At 37.8% G+C, this 16,969-nt stretch overlaps 2 protein-coding genes across 2 annotated transcripts; one reads left to right on the top strand and one right to left on the bottom strand.

The window, feature by feature from the left end:
* Positions 1-1,287: 1,287 nt before the first annotated feature.
* On the bottom strand, positions 1,288-7,202 carry LOC123864648 (pre-mRNA 3'-end-processing factor FIP1). The gene is made up of 9 exons (XM_045905256.1): positions 6,989-7,202; positions 6,376-6,606; positions 5,056-5,236; positions 4,603-4,743; positions 3,768-3,838; positions 3,320-3,452; positions 2,787-3,112; positions 1,943-2,004; positions 1,288-1,545 (listed from the first exon to the last, which is right to left on the bottom strand). Exons 1-9 carry the CDS (start codon positions 7,136-7,138, stop codon positions 1,383-1,385), a joined length of 1,458 nt encoding a protein of 485 aa, XP_045761212.1. The 5' UTR covers positions 7,139-7,202; the 3' UTR covers positions 1,288-1,382.
* Positions 7,203-8,101: 899 nt separating this feature from the next.
* LOC123864678 (protein archease-like) lies at positions 8,102-13,195 on the top strand. Its single transcript, XM_045905301.1, has 3 exons — positions 8,102-8,317; positions 8,403-8,427; positions 12,744-13,195. Exons 1-3 carry the CDS (start codon positions 8,254-8,256, stop codon positions 13,132-13,134), a joined length of 480 nt encoding a protein of 159 aa, XP_045761257.1. The 5' UTR covers positions 8,102-8,253; the 3' UTR covers positions 13,135-13,195.
* The last annotated feature ends 3,774 nt before the right edge of the window (positions 13,196-16,969 follow it).

The raw sequence follows: 16,969 nt of genomic DNA, 5'->3' as shown, positions 1-16,969 counted from the left end.
TTAGGTCTCATTTACATGAGAGCATTTTTAACGTCTGTTAAAAAAGCGTCCAAATAGAATTTAGATCACACGTAAAAAAGCGTTGACGTGTGAACAGATTTGGGAATATATATTTTGTTCTATTTGGACGCTTTTTTAACGGACGTTAAAAAAACTCGTGTAAATCCTTTTTTATTCTAACAGCCTTTTTATTGTGCAAAAAATTAGAGATCCATAAGGAAATTTTAAAAAGCTACCCGTGCGAAGCCGGGGTGGGTCGCTAGTTGCCTATATGTGATATTTACATCGTCTAAGGGCCGGGGCACATATGGCGGAGCGCAGCGCAAAGTATTTTTCACAGTCAAAATATTATCGACATTATCCTCATTGAACTAATATCTAAAATCAATTGTTCATGCGTGCGGATACTCGCGCAACCGCAATATAGTTAATCTAGCAACAGAAACTAAGTACAATATTTTTATTTCAACAAAATTCCATTTCAACAAATGACCATAGCCCGATATGCGCTATATCGGGCTATGGTCAATTTGGCAGTTCGACAACGCGAAGGCAGAACTTGCAGGTAGTCTCTGAGTGGAGGGCGAAGGGGGCAGAAAACGAGCATCGCGAGCCGCCTTCGTGTATAGCGGAACTAAGGTAGACAAGGTAAAGCTGAAAGGGACCGTAAAATGAACCTTCTAGCGTAACCTATTTAAAAAAAAAAATACAGTCTCCTAGAGTAAATGTTATGTTCCTGGACCATGATCATGATTCATGATACAGGGATACCTACTCGTATTTCTGATTAAGAGCGGTTACGCACTCATCCGATCTGAGTCCGTTAAAAAACTAGGTTATTTCCTAAGCACTAGTCCGATCTCTGATCCAAATTCAAACTATTCAGTGGACATCTTTGACATATTTACGTCATATGTACGATTTGAATCAGAGACACATCAGAGATATTCTCACGGAAGTCGGAGCTAGTGCGTAAGCTAGTATACAATTCTATCTACCTCGGAACGTATTTTCACGGATTCGGATCGGATGCAGTGCGTAATCGCCCTAAGTGATTTTTGACGAACATTCTTGGTCAAAACCACTCAGCGACATTTTTCAGTCAAAAGCACAATAATATTACCAAGTTTTTCATTGAAAACTTAAAACTACATTAATTGAACAAGTTCATAGTACTTTTGACTGCTTTGAATTGTTATCAAAAAAGTAGTAGCGTTTGGACTCCATTCAACTCTTACAGAGTGTGTTGCACCTTTAGGTTGAAGCTGATGAAATAAAACAAGAAAAGTCTTTAGGCTATTTATGTCTCCATAATCAAAAACATGGTTGTTTATTAATTACTTAATACTAATACGCGAACAGCGCAATCAAAGAGCTCAAGTTCATTTGTCTTCATCCTTTTCCTTCGGCTCCTTGGTTTTGGGCTTGATGCTGCGCTCGCGGTCGCGCGACCTGTCGCGGTCGCGAGAGCGCTCGCGTCGCGGCGACCGCGACCGCGACTTGTGGCGTCGCGACCTCGAACGCGACCGCTCGCGTCTGTACGACCTAGAAAATAAACATTGAATATAAATGAAATGAATAAAAACACAAACTGATTTATTTAAAACAGGTATGCAACAAAAAGAATTTAAGTTAGGTAGTACAACAAGTCGCACTTGATAATTTGCTCATATGAGAGAGACGCTGATGATGAAAATTTCATCATCAGCGTCTAACTACTAAAATACTACATTTCATGTATTATTTTATCCTAATCAATATTCGCTCGTCGTTCGATCTTTGATCAGCGAAGGTCTGGCCCCCGCTGGCTCTTGGTCCAATACGACTAACCCGATCATGCCATACAACGCACATGTTTAATGCAATGCAATGCAATCTAAACAGTGATAGCACCAGTACAAATAAATTAAATGATACTTAAATTCTGAGCAGGTAAACTTACTTCTCTCTAATTCTATCAGGCTTTATAGATCGAGAACGTTCGCGCTCTCTATCCCTCTCCTCCTACAAACAAAATCATGTTATATTAAAAAATTCATAGTATAAATACTCGTAGCAGACTTGCTACCCGCGAGGCCATAAATTGGTGTTATTGATTTAATATAAGTTAAAATGGGCGTTTTTTGAATATTTACACATATGGGAACATATTTAACCTCAAGCGCGCATTGTCATGCTAACGGAAGTTAAAAAAAAACCGAAAAATGGATGAGTATTAATTTCATCAAACTAGTTAACTAAATGCCAATTGAATTCTGTCAGTCTGAGACCTGATGTATGTATTTTTGACCAATAATAAATGTAATTGTTTTAAATACTTTTAAATAATATACACATCGACATCGACACTCAACAGGACAGTAGTGCGTCACTATGCCTGCCGTAAGGCCCTTAAGTGCGACAGAGAGCGCAACAGGCGGCGAGCTGTTACTCTATTTTATTGCCTCGCGGGCAGCGAGTCTGCCACAGGTGTAACTGTAGTCGTATTTTGAAATAAATAATTGACAACTTACACTTAATTTACTAAGCACTGACTTTTATAAATGTAATGGTCTTGTAAACGAAAATAGACCTTATAATTTTATGTGCAAACTGCAGTAGTAAATAAGAAGTCTACAACATTCTCCTTTTAATTAGTTTGAAGTAAATTGTACGCATACACAAGTTCTAACTAAGAGAGCATATGCAAAAGGATGCAATAGGTATATATTTATTTATGTATTAAAATTGTGTTGCATTCTGTTCACGCAGCTCCTGCTGTAATCTACAATCATCTTTAATCATACCTCTTCCCTTCTGTCTCGGTCTCTTCTTTCCCTTTCTTCGCGCTCTCTCAGTCTATCTCTATCGCGTTCTCTGTCCCTCTCGCGGTCTCTTTCCCTGTCCCTATCTCTTTCTCTCTCTCGATCGCGCTCTCTCTCGTGTAAATGCGGAGGTAGGTGCGAGCGATAGGGAGGCGCGTACGAAGGCCCCATGACGTGGACCGGCGGCATGGTGTGCGGGGGCCCGACCGGCGGCACCATCCCCATGGGCGGCCCCATAGGGGGCCCCATGGGACCGGGAGTCAGTTCTTTAATTTCGGTGGGAACCCAGGCAGGTTGTTCCGGATGAGCTATAAGTGAATTACATTAATAAAGTTAAAAATAGGCGTTAGAAATCATTATGCAAACAGCTGAAACAATTTTTTCTACAAGAGAACTAAAGAGAACATCTGAAACTTTGACCCAGGAGGCTTGTGTGTGAAGCGCCGGACTATTTCATGAAATACAATTGTTTAATCAACGTTTGTCGAGTTGCTGTGGGAGTAGTGAGCTCTCACCCCAGGGCTCCTCGTAGGGCTGTATCGGCGGCGGATAGTAGGCGTGGTCGGGCGGCGGCGCGGTGAAGTAGTCGGGCGGCGGCGCGTCGCGGCCGTGCGTGCGTCCGTACTCGCGCCGCTCCGCTGTCATCACCTGCCACACACAAAGAGTGTTTGCGTACAAAAGCTGGTTTATAGTTATTTTACCCGCAGCGGGCGGTACTGACCGCACTGTTGGTACCACTTGGTGCAGGTAAAATAGCCTTATGATATCTTATACCTGTTACTGGTCTCTTAACGTTAGAGCTCATAATATGGAGCTTATTTTACCTGCAAGTTGTATAAAGAACCAAGTTTCCGGTACCGATAGGTTTTTTAAATGTATGTCTTCTATTATTTCTTAGCCTTTTATTTTAAATTGAAAATAATACAATAAAACTTAAAGCTTGCCTTATCGAATTAATTCTACCTGTATTGTGTTCTCACGAGCCTGATAGTTGTTCTGCGCGCCCGGCGGCATCTCTTCGTGTCTCGGAGGCCCTACAACCAAATTAAGCAATTAATTTTCTCATTAGTTCTTTACTTGTATTTAAAATGAAAAATAATAGATGCTTGACAGAGACGTTTAGACCTTCTATAAAGATTTAGTGCTAGATTTGCGATATACACTTCAAAAAAGGCCCGAAAAATAATTAATTATTTCAAATTGATATGGTTCAATGATAGCCAACATAGGTGTCAGTATGTTGCAATGTGCAATTCCCCGTAAATATCTCCGCAAAAAACCAAGATTTCGGAGTCACTATCTTTTTTTAGTAAGTTTATGTTGATAAATGTTTTTTTAAATTTTTCAATTAAAAAAGAAAAAGAAAATTTCAATACTCAAACATTACTCAAAATAGAATTTATCAGTAAATATTTAATTATTTAGGAATTGTTGTTTGAACAATGTTTGGGATAATCTCCCTACTATTTTGATCCAAAATTAAGATCACACCAAATTGTCAGATCATCGTTTTAAGCAATAAGTTTACTTATTGCTCAGGCATTAAGTTTTTTAAATATTTTTTTAAGGCATGCGCCGCTGCCGCTCGCAGTACGCGCTCCACGTCACCTCGTTCTTCTTCTTCTTACTGCTTCAGACCCTGTTTCACGATGACCGTTGCCGATCTATTGTGATCGCCACCGTTTTACAGTTCTTGTCCAATACTGACTGCCGCCAGGAACAGCAGCAGCTTCTTGGCCGAGATGATGACGTCACCTCGTTAGCCATAGCTAGTACAGCTGGTACACACAGTACGTACCGGGCGGGCGGCGCGGCTCGGGCGGCGGCGCGCGAGGCGGCTGCGTGTGCAGCGTGGCTCCCGACTCGTTGACGCGCATGCGCCGCTGCCGCTCGCAGTACGCGCTCCACGTCACCTCGTTGAAGCCGTAGTTGAAGTAGTCTGCAGCAAAATATGTCACTGCTTAGCTCATCCTCAAATGGGACTACCACAATAAAACTCAATGTTCAAGCAGGCTCTAATTTGCGCAACTCCGTAATACACAAGGAGCGACAAGCTTATTTGACTGTAATCCAATAAAAGATACAAATCTGTATGGCACAATATGCTGCATGCGATATGCACCGCCCAATTTTTTACTTGCACTTGTACACAGTGGAGTCTGTGATAGCTGGGAATTTTGCGTGTTGCCTTTAAATTTAGAAATTTGTAAGTGGCAGGTATAGTGAAGAAACAGTTTCCTAATAATGTTACCTGATATATCAGCACCAGGTTTGTTCCAGGGCTTGTCCTCGATGGTGTCAATGTTGAACTCGAGCGCAGGCACGCCATTGATGCTGCCAGGTCCATCCAAGTCCTCCAGCGTCACCTTGCTGCCGGCCGCGGGCACCGGCCGGGGCTTCTCGCCGCCTGACGCTACGAGGCCAACACCTCGCTAGAACATGTTTTGCACATATATCTGTATCAAATATATTGAAATTAATGAGTTTCCGTTCTTTACTTGCACATTCGCACACTAATCATCATTTATTTGTTTTTAGCCCTTGTGTAATAACACTAAAGGCCGATTTCACCAACGTAAAATAAGTCTAATCCGAGAGTAAATTTGATATTTTGGCAGGTTTTCAATACAAAAACTGTCATTACGCCCAATTCATTCCTCGACTGGACGTCACTTGATGTTGGTGAAATCGGCACTAAATACTAAAATAAACATATTTGACATCGTTATGATCAACCAGGTCTCCTCTAGAATGTAAAGGCTTTAGGCCATAGACCATCATACTGTGCAGATTGGCAGACATTATATGCCTTAAGGTGCAAGAGACAGGTCTGCCCGCGAAATTCAAAATGAATTTGGTTTTTCGCAATTTATAAACAAATACGACAAAGTAGGCTTATGGCATTCTAATTCCGAGAATGGCAGTATAATCTTCACAGGATTAAATAAAAATCTTTACTTGAAAGTGTTCAGTTTAGAAAATTAGTCAAAATAATGTGATTGACATGAGTTACTCACAAATTAGTCGATACTGTAGCTAATTTCTTAAACTGGACCCTTTCAAGTAGATTTTTATATAAACCTGTGAGGATGATACTGCCATTGGCGCAATTAAATTGCCATAAGCCTACATTGTCGAATTAGTTTACAAATTGGGAAAAACCAAATTAAATTTGAATTTCGCAGGCAGACCCGTCTCATGCTCCTTAAGCAATTAAATGCCACTTGCTTTAATGACAGCATTCCGAACCAGTGGTAAATTTTTTTGACGATTCAAAAGCACTTGTAAAAGTTTAATTGAATAAAAACATTTTGAATTTTTTTTTTGATGAAAATGTGCAAAGAAGCATGAAAACCATGAAAAGCATGCATACCATGAAACCTGCTTGCCGCAGAGTTTTTCATAATGTTCTCACAGATGTGTGAAGTGACATGCTCATCATCATTATCAACATCATTGCTGGACAAAGCTGAATCCAGTGGCTCCCTGGGACTCGTTTGGAGGTATTTGGTGTGAGGTACCACATTGTGATCCTTAATAGATTAACTATGTTAGCAAATAGATAGCTCACCTTTATATTCATACCAGAATAAGCCTGTGGTCCTGACTTAATTTCCCCAATAGTAACTTTAATATCATCGCTATCATCCGAGTCTGAGTCTCCATTGTCTTGGCTATCCGCATCCCCGTTTGCTGGCTCCGCGTGGTCGCGGCCCACTTCACCAAAGTGCTCATCAGTAAAGTGGGAATCATCATTCCCCTCCCCACCCTCGCCTTCTTCCTGCTCTTTCTCCTCTCCATCCTGGAAACATTATTTGTTAAGTAAAGAAGTTATTTTGATGGCTCCAAAGCAGTAGTGATCCCTGTGGTCATAAATGGGAGGTGGCATGTACAATTCCCGTTAGGGGCAATTTGGGAATCAATAATGTCGAAATATCTCGTCTTGTCTGATTAGAGCACCAATATACGAGATGCCTGAGACATTCGGACGTTAATGATTTCAATTCGGACATGTTTGATAAACATACATTTAAATATGAATAATACAGACATAATATATGAATATAAAAAGGAGAATAATTAGCTAAATTATTGGAATTGTACTAGTAATTTAATTTACTAAAGCACAGATAAACAAAATTTAGGTTATTCGAGAGATACGTCAATTATTTTTAAAGACTCACCGGTGCTCCGTCGCCTGTGCTTTGCTGCTGATGAATTTTGTCATTAGTATCAGGTGCATCTCCTTCAATCTGATCATTAGTTGATTCTCCATAAAGCCAATTATCGTCATTTTCGTCGGCGGGAGCATTTTCTACCGCAGCGTCTGCCATTTTTATTTTTATTTTTTATAATTTTTGCCAAAGACAATAGATATACTGACATTTTGTTTTTATAGGCTTGTTACAAAATAGATATCGATGTATCGATGTATCGATGTTGTTGATTGACATTCTACAAAAAACATGTAAACATGCAGCTAAATATTTTTTTACGATTTTTTTAATCAAAAGACAGATGGTTTGTAGCTTTCTAATGATTTTAGTATCCAAGTAGTATGTTCCTTGTTAGTATCATTGCACCCAACATTGTAATACAATCACAGGAGTATGTTCGTCTGTGGTTGGAAATTCTGTGTATAGGTAGGTAGTGCGTTTCAACGAATAGTACCTATGGCGTTATGTTGGCTCCCCTGTCTGTCCAAGTCATTGGCACCTTTTTTGCAAAAGAAGACGCAGATTTTGTTTATTTTCATCGAGATTTTCATTTGATTTTCCTGAATGAATGAAATGAAAATCAAATGTAAATAAACAAAATCTGCGTCTTCTCATGCCAATATGGTGCCAATGATCACCTATCAGACAGCCGAGCCAACATAACGCCATAGGTACTATTCGAAGCATAGATTATCTACTATTGATTCGAAGAAACGATCTATACGTAAACAAAAAATATAAAATCAAACGAAAAGTGCACAGAAATCAAATATATTTTTTTTGTAGATCCTTTGTCGCACTTTACCGGATTACTGGTCTGTGCACTATACAAGCATAGGAGTCATATCCAGGCATAGATTATGTATATCAAGGGCTGTAAAATAAATTAAAAACAAAAAAACCACTCTGTGCACATGGATTATCTCCATAGAGATAGTATATAAACAAATTATCTCTATGTTTTTTCCTGTTCACCATAGCATAATGGTAGCCATTCAAGAAGTCCATGTTCAATTTTATAATATTTACATAGACCACAGACCAACCACAGACTACAGGTAGAGTTGACCATGACCATAGACCATGACTTATTACTTAATGGATGTGGATGTTTCATGTTTGTGAATAATATTGTGATTTATTTTAATAATAATTTTGATTTTTGAAGCTACTTTATCTTCAATAAGTACCTGTTTATTGAACTACGAAAATAGTGATACAGATTCTTAAAAATGGATGAAGAGTTAGGTGGTTTGAATGAAGACGACTTTATTATACCGCCGGTGAAATATGAATGTAAGCACTATTTATATAAAAATTTTAATGCATTTTCTTAGGATTAGGTGTGCGAAATACTTCATTGTTTAACATTTATTTACAGATCTCGACCACACCGCTGATGTACAGTGAGTAATTATAACTTTTTAATTAGTAATTTATTGATAGATCGTTCTAACCTAAAATTCGGGCCGATTGCACAAATGTTGCTTAAACTAGGCACATAGGTAGGTACTCTTTTATTGGGAGTACTACCGTAGTTTGGAGTCTTGTCCTAAGGCAGACCTCGCTATAGCTCATGAGGCCAACTCCACTACTAAAACAATGGCAAAAATTAACTGCCTATCACACAATTGAAATATTCTAAGTATAAAGGTACATAAGTAATTGGACTCTCCTGCTCTTCACAGATTTTTAGCGGATAACGGATACTAATACTGTACTTACCAATATTCACTTAAATTAAATTGCAGTACTGATTCTGTCATTGTATTTTATTAACCCCCGACCCAAAAAGAGGGGTGTTATAAGTTCGACGTGTGTATCTGTGTATCTGTCTGTGGCATCGTAGCGCCTAAATGAATGAACCGATTTTAATTTACTTTTTTTTGTTTGAAAGGTGGCTTGATCGAGAGTGTTCTTAGCTATAATCCAAAAAAAATGGTTCAGCCGTTTAAAAGTTATCAGCTATTTTCTAGTTTTCTTGTAGAAAAGAAGGTTAGATAATAACCCTTAGGTTCATAATATTCAAGTGTCAATTGACAAATGTCAAGTTGTCAAGATGGATGTTGCCTAGATATACATAATTATTTATTTGAAAATGATTTGTCAGGGGTGTTGAAAATTTTTAATTTACACTTGTTATTATTTATTTAGTATTTACCTATAATAATAATTACCATGCTATACATGACTTAGTTAGGTATACAGATCAAATCTACGACAGATATAAACATTCATAAGGCATGTTTAAATTTATTTAATGCACTAAACTTATATATAGGATGGTACAGCGAAATTAGGGTACATAACTATAAAATAATATTTGCTATTTTTGACAAAAATAATTGTAATAATACTATTTTATCATAATGATAGTGTATTTTATTTAATTAGAGTAATAAGCTCCAATTAAATGCAACATAGCTACTGTATCTGCTGTATAAAGAAAATAATACTACTTTGTAGATACTTATTACAAAATTTTAAAATTGAGATTTGTCTTTCAGCTTTACCTTATTACTAAACAAGCAATTACCTATAAAATTGTCTGCTATGAATAACTATTTACTGTGAGAGTTAGATTGAGAATAAATTAGGTTGGCCTTCACATAGTCACTTCACATAGTTGTACTGCCAGATTAGAATGGTTCAACAGACTGATGAATATTTAAAAAGTTGTTGTTTGGATGATGATAATTGCAAAAATGCAAATATTTTAAAGTTACAGACAAACAGTTAATTTCAATAATAATTACTATATGAATTATTTACTTAATGTAATTTTATAAAGTTGCATAAGCTGCTTGCTTATGCTGCTTGCTTTTATAATATTTTAAATTTCTATAAATCTGTATTTCTATATTAATATTATGACAAATGTGAAAGTTTATATTCTGTCTATCTGTCTATTCCTATTAATCGCATTTGCTAATCGATTTTGAGGTTTGGTATAGAAATAGTTTGCATCATGGTTTAGGCTACTATTTATCTCGGAAAATCAAAAAGTTCCCTTGGGACTTAAAAAAACTAAATCCACCGGGACGAACTTGCGGTGTTATCTAGTATAAAATAAGTAAAAAATAATTTTGAGACTCAAAAACAATTATTTGCATCTAAATAATATTATGGGCCATTATGGGCTTATCTATGGTAATTAATAAGGTTATATTTTGTGGGCTGTCAAACACAAATTAAAAACTTTTGTCCTTCATCATCAAAATGGCTGAACTGACTTTGGTGAGACTTTTAAATGCAGGTAGATGTTACATGTAATTTGATCCCTGTAATTTGATTGCATACGAGTTGATTTATAAGTTCTAAGCAAGACAATTTAGAACAGATGTCATCTACTTGTGCAATCTGATTGATTCAAAAGCGGGCAGTCCAACTTGTGAACAGCCTTAAGTAACGTTAGGAAGCTTTTGTGTTCTAACATCTTTATAATGGGTAGAGATCTGACGAGTTATTTGATCTCATTCCACCCTATATTTTCTTTAACCACACTGCACACCACTACAAGGTGTCTATTGCGCTTTGACTACAAACAATGCTAGCTGAATCTTTTTTCACGCAATTGTGGAACTAAACTCCCTTTGACGGTGTTGCCGCTAAATTTCAATATATGTTATTCAAAGGGTGGATCAACAAATTCCTGAAAAGCCGGCAAGGCAGCAGTTCTATCACGGAACAGCGAGAAATCGTGAGGGTTGGCATCCTTATGTGGTCGACATCCAAGCTACTCGCACGGAACGTTTTTGCTCAATGTTTCTGATACAAATGATGATTTGGAGTTCCTTTTGATGTTATACGTATAACTTAATAGCACGCCACGCCACGTATAACTTCGTTGCGTTGCGTGTATATGGCGTTCGTTGATATAGCAATCGTAATTCCTAGAAGATTTTCTTCAGCTTGGCCGGTTTTCACATTTAATCGGTGTTAACTGTTAAAATCCCTTCCTTCCTGGAGTTGTTACTCCTGAGTCCTATTATTTATACAAACATGCTCTAAAAAGTTAGCAGGCTCACTTGTCGAGGACTTACAAAAGTACGACTGGGGAAATCAGGCGTGGGCTCTAACGGCACTTGCGTTGCGTTGATGTTTCATTTTCTTTCATGCAAGCTCTCATAGAGGATTGCCAGTAACACTTATAATGAAAAAGACTTTCTAATCCGTTGTGTGTGCCCCGTTATGAAATGGGAGTTGAGACCTACCGCATTCCTGAGTTTATCTGGTTCATCCAGAAGTAGTTTGTAAGTTAGGCGTTGATTCAGATTAAGATGTTATATGTATTTTGTCTCTCTGCTATACTTTAGTCATGAAGTAAAAGTTTCGTAAGTTACCTGCAATTTGTAAGGGTCTTTCGCCTCGCGCCTATCAGTGACGATGGTTTTGATAATAACTTTTCCAAAATTAGCTTAAGTTTTGTTTTTGGCTACTGCTAGTGACCAAGTGGTTACCAACCCACCAAAAAAGCGGTACACCTCTTAAAGGCTCTGAAAGGCTTACACCTCGGATATCAGAGTAGGTGTAAGCCCTTATTTAATCGATTTATTGTTCCCTAACCTATAGGTGTACCTTGAATGTTTTACACGGACCTTTTATTAGGTATGTACCGTACCTATCATGAGTCGCTTTATAAACTGACTTGCGCACTGAGCGTTTATGGGAGGAGCGAAATGTGCAAACTCCAGTTTAAAATTAAACTTTTTTTTCTAATTTAAAATTGAACAATAATGTACTTACACAAATATCTCATTTTAATACAATTTTTTGTCTTTGACATCGTTCTAAAATTATAGGCTTCCTTTTGGGCACTTCAGAAGAATATCTGTGTATTTTCTCGATAAGCATAACCGATTTTTTGAATAAATTCGTAGTGTTCTGAGAATCTGCTCTAACATCGCGTCGCGTCGGACCCTCTAACTAATGCACTGAGTCAGTACAATTTATTCATATAAAATTTAATAATTAAGTGTGCATGTGTCGTAGAAAAATTGTTGCATATAAAATCACTCAATCACTCAGCTTCACCCAAACTCCTATCCTCCTCCTGGTTGAAACCTGTAGATATATAGCAAATTATATAACCGATGTCGTAGTTTGTTTTATTTTCTAACGCGGCCACATTTATCAGTGAAATCCAAAATACACTCTTTTGCAAAAAAGCGGGCACCTATACGTATTAATTGTACGAGCCCCTACCATAAGAAGTGATTTCTTCAGAACACAGTAGGTATTTGCATAACGTTGTCTAACTCTTTGTAGCACCCGTCACGTCAGTCCTCAGGGGCTGACTGCAGTTTCCATATTGTGTCTAGGATGCACAATTTCTTGCAAATCTTAATCAGGCAACTCCGGCGCGTATGTTGGTAGCCGCAGAGCTAAACTGTAGTCTGTAGGTTTTTTTAAAGTCCATGTGGGTAGGTACTCTACCGGTTCCTTAACGCCTGAGTCACTAAAAAGCAGTCTTGCCGTGGCTCAGTCGAACTTTTTTTACCTCTAAAGAGAATCTGTTTCTTGAGATCGAGTGCAGGTCTTTTTTATAATGCCAGTAACACATTTTATACTTACATTAAAAACTTTGTAGTAGTATAAAATTAACCACCCGTTTTTTGCAAAGGGGTTTAGTTTTAACGTATTATTTGCCTTAAAAACTTGTGCTACAAAGTGTATTCAATTGTTTCAGTATGCTTAACAATAAAAATTTGTTCTGTTACAGATTGCATGCATGGGGTGATACATTAAAAGAAGCATTCGAGCAGTGTGGGATGGCGATGTTTGCTTACATGACAGATATGGATTACGTGCAGATCAAGGAAGTTCACACCATCGAAGCTAACGCCGATGACTTGATGGGCCTCCTCTACCACTTCCTTGACGAATTGCTCTATCTATTCTCCGTTGAACCTTTTCTGATTTGCAAGAAGCTAGAGATCACGGAGTTTAACACTGAGGAGTTTAGGATAATTTGTAAGTGCTTCGGCGAAGAATTCCAGATCGGGAAACACCCGCAAGGATCAGAAGTGAAAGCTATCACGTACTCGGCTATGCAAATCATAGACGAACCCAAGGACAATAAATATGAAGTGTTTGTAATTATTGATATTTAAGTGAATATATTTTGTTAACTTTATTTAAAAAAGAAAACGTTACAATAAAACTTAAAGCTAGCCTTATCTAATTACTGAACAAATCATGCTAGCGAGGAATGCTGCTAAGAATGCTGGCAACATTTCCGCGCTAAACAGCCAGGAAGATCCTTTGCGCAAAAAATTTGTTAGCCCTTTTCTTATCAGATGAGACACGTGTAAATTTTGAATTATTATATTTTGTTTAACTGATAGCGTGATGAAGAATGTAGACATATCGTTTATAAATCAGACTACTTAAAAAAATTACTGTTGCAGAAATAAAAACCATAAGTGATAGATTAGATAGAATGATCGCAAAACAAGTAGGTAGTCCAATCTGAGGTTCAATCAGCAGCCTGCGCAGGAACAGCAAGGACACAAGCTCTGGTCATACGCCTCGTGTTCAAAGACTACGTGTTTTGCGATCAACACCTATATTATTTATTATAATACTATATTTTTAAATAATACATAAGACACACAGTGAGTTTTGTAGTTTTTATCAGATTATTTAATTTTTTAATCGCGTGCCTATACTTGTTATTTGAAAAAAAAAACCATCATCACAATAATTATTGTCAGTCCACTAAGAACGGGTCTCCTGTTAGAATGAGTAAAGCGAGGCCATAGTCCACTACGCTGACAGCTACAAATTTTCAGGCATACAGGTTTTCTCACTATGGAAACCCACTCTCAGAAAAGTTAAAGGTGCGTGCCCTGGACCCTCTAAATAGGAGGTCGAAGTTTAAACACTAAGCTATCACTGCCTTTTTTGGGTGCCAAGGGGAGCAGCGCTGTTACGCGCTTCCACTTGTCCGTCGTCTGTCGAGTTCTATCTCGTGGACCGTAATCACACTAATATTATAAAGGCGAAAGTTTGTATGTGTGTGTGTGTGTGTTTGTGTGTATGTTTGTTACTCCTTCACGCAAAAACTACTGGACGGATTTGGCTGAAATTTGGAATGGAGATAGATAATATCCTGGATTAGCACATAGGCTACTTTTTATCCCGCAAAATCAAAGAGTTCCTACGGGATTTCAAAAAACCTAAATCCACGCGGGCGAAGTCGCGGGCATCGGCTAGTAGGTAGATATATGAAATTTTCACAGACTACCTATTTCTACTGCCGCTGTACAACCAATAATTACACATCTTGTATTATGGTATGGAGCCCTATTTTTATTCAGATATAAGTTTAGCTCTTGACTGCAATCTCACTTGGTGGTAAGTGATGATGCCGTCTAAGATGCAAGTGGGCTAACCTGGAAGGGGTATGGCAGTTTTCATTAAACCCACACTCCTTTGGTTTCGAAACGGCATCGTATCGAAACGCTAAATCGCTTGGCGGCACGGTTTTGCCGGTAGGGTGGTAACTAACCACGGCCGAAGGCTCCCACCAGACAAGACAAGAAATTTAGAAATTATAAAATTCCAAACCCCTGCCGGGAATCGAACCCAAGACCTCCCACTAATAAGGCCACAGCGCTTACCACTGAGCCAGGGAGCCCGTCAAAAAGCCTTTCGTGTGCGAGTCCGGCACTTGATAGATTTTTTAGTAGATTAGTAGTAGGTACCATTTTTCAGTAGGTACATTAATCACAGGATTTTTTAGTACCTACCAATAAAACTAGTACTACTATCCGTCAACGTCATGTGTAGTCTTTGTAATGTTGAACACAGTTGAACATAAACATCTGTTACCGCTATACACAGAAATTCTTGTCCTGTTGGTAAATAATTTCAGGGTACCTCGTGATCCTTAACATGAAAATTGAGAGCCTAAAGAAGTTTGGTGTACCTCCTATTTTAAAATCCTAAATGACTTTTCTTAGACAAATTTTGAAAATACCGTTTACGAGATGACCGTTAATAGTAGGTACAAAATAAATTCACAAATCGGCATTTCTCAGCTCAAAATCGCTCAATGAGCTATGGAGAGGGCTGTGTTAGGAGTTTCCCTGAGAGATACGGATGGATAATGAGGATATCGACAGGAGAACCAAGGCCACTGATTTAGCCCACACTATTAGTAAGCTGACATATCTATGGTAAGCTGGCAGTGGGTAGGCCTAGCCTGTCGTAGAGGCGTTGGCCGTTGGAGTCGAAAAGTCATAAAGTGGAAATCACGTATCAGCAAGCTTTGTGAGGGGCACACTCATAACGATGGACCGATGATAAAAAGAGGCTGACTGGAAGTTGCTAATGAGGAGGAGGATGTCCACAGACTGATGATTTCTCAGCCCCTATAGCTTTGTGCAGTATTGTGCAGCATGATTTAGGAGTTAAGTTCAATGAAGTCACTCACTCACCTCAATCCTTATCCTCATCAATTTAGCATCACCAGGTCCTAAATCCACCTCGGTTTAGGTGTGCAGTATCCTGCACCACCAGGATTTACATAGGATTTGCAACTTGCAGTTCAATAATAAGCCTAGAATATCAATCAATTCACTATCAACAGTTCCTGATTCCCCACGGCTTATGTGTGCACCTACCTTACAGCGTTGAGGAGTTGGGACTTGGAGTTCAATGATGAAGTCAATATTTGATATCTACAAAATTAATTTACCAACAACAGTTCCTAAATCCCTACTGTTTATGAGTGCAGTACCATGCATCATCAGGGTTGTAAAAAAAACTTGCAAATCGGTGGTACTGAAACCTCGGAGAAATCCGAAGGTACAACAGATTTCTGTGGTAGGTTCACATACGTACATAGACAACATAAGAAAAACATGAATGCCCCTACTTTTTGTAAGTGGGTTAAAAAGTACTCTTTTAACTACTTGGTAGCCTAAATAAATATAATTACATATTTATTTCTATCGATATATCAGTTTACCAAATTAGGTAGGTATGTGCCATAATGTGAACTCTCAAGTCGTCATCAAGCAATAAGCCAGGATGGCCTGGCTAATTTAGTTACGTTAGCACGTCGCCTACCAAAGCCTCTAGTTGTAACATCGTAATAAAGATTTTTTCCATTTTCGGCATGAAATAGAATTTATAACAAAATTAAATGTTTTGGTGGTAAGAATGTGGTAAGAGAAGAATTCATGACGCGCTTTCCGTTTTCCACAGATAATAATTAGTGTAAGTTAGGGCAGAATAATTATTGTTCACTACAATTGTATTCTAAGATTGTAATTAATTAGAAAATACACGATGTTTTCTCTAAAATCACATTAACTAACAAGTTCATTTCCATTCTACAAATTAAAATTGTTTTAATTTTAAATTCATATAGACGCATAGATTATAGATTAGTGTCTATGATAAAGAATTATTTCCTGCAACTCTCCGTCACTTCCGTTCCGTCACTCATGTTCCATAAACCTACTTCCGTCATAATTTTAATTCTTGCTTGTAAAAAAATAAAAATGCAATGATAAAAAAATGTTTCCTTCGTTTCGCAGGACAGGGCCTCGATAGACGATAAAAATAATTTTTAAACTTTATTACATTGTTAAACTACACTTTTCTTGTTTTTTTAGAGATTTACATGACCAAAATTATGTTACAAAATTATTATATTTAGGAACCTTTTTCTTTACAAATTATAATCTTCTGTGTTCTGATAATCCAAACAGCTACCCTCTTTATTATGCTTTATTTTTTTCAGAGTGGGATGGGTAAGTACCTACTTTTAATTTCTTATTCAATGGGTATCGACCAGATGTAGGTATAAATAGTCAAGTTTAAATAATAATAATCAGCTTGTGTTAAATTCATCAGGCGGATCCAAGGTGGATCATCATTTTTCAAAATAGGTGCGTTGCCGAGATTGGGATTGCCAAAACGACTTACGTATCT

Source organism: Maniola jurtina, chromosome 4 (genome assembly GCF_905333055.1).
Source record: "Maniola jurtina chromosome 4, ilManJurt1.1, whole genome shotgun sequence".
NCBI lineage: Eukaryota > Metazoa > Arthropoda > Insecta > Lepidoptera > Nymphalidae > Maniola > Maniola jurtina.
This window is presented reverse-complemented; position numbering and strand designations above follow the sequence as displayed.

What these genes read in the sequence shown, in the direction of transcription:
- LOC123864678 (XM_045905301.1), top strand. Translation starts at nt 8,254, where the DNA reads ATGGATGAAGAGTTAGGTGGTTTGAATGAAGACGACTTTATTATACCG. An exon ending in ACCGCCGGTGAAATATGAAT is followed by an intron (nt 8,318 to 8,402) that starts GTAAGCACTATT and finishes ATTTATTTACAG; the next exon opens with ATCTCGACCACACCGCTGAT. An exon ending in GACCACACCGCTGATGTACA is followed by an intron (nt 8,428 to 12,743) that starts GTGAGTAATTAT and finishes GTTCTGTTACAG; the next exon opens with ATTGCATGCATGGGGTGATA.
- LOC123864648 (XM_045905256.1), bottom strand. Translation starts at nt 7,138, where the DNA reads ATGGCAGACGCTGCGGTAGAAAATGCTCCCGCCGACGAAAATGACGAT. An exon ending in GCACAGGCGACGGAGCACCG is followed by an intron (nt 6,607 to 6,988) that starts GTGAGTCTTTAA and finishes TAATGTTTCCAG; the next exon opens with GATGGAGAGGAGAAAGAGCA. An exon ending in CTCGTGAGAACACAATACAG is followed by an intron (nt 3,453 to 3,767) that starts GTAGAATTAATT and finishes TGTGTGTGGCAG; the next exon opens with GTGATGACAGCGGAGCGGCG.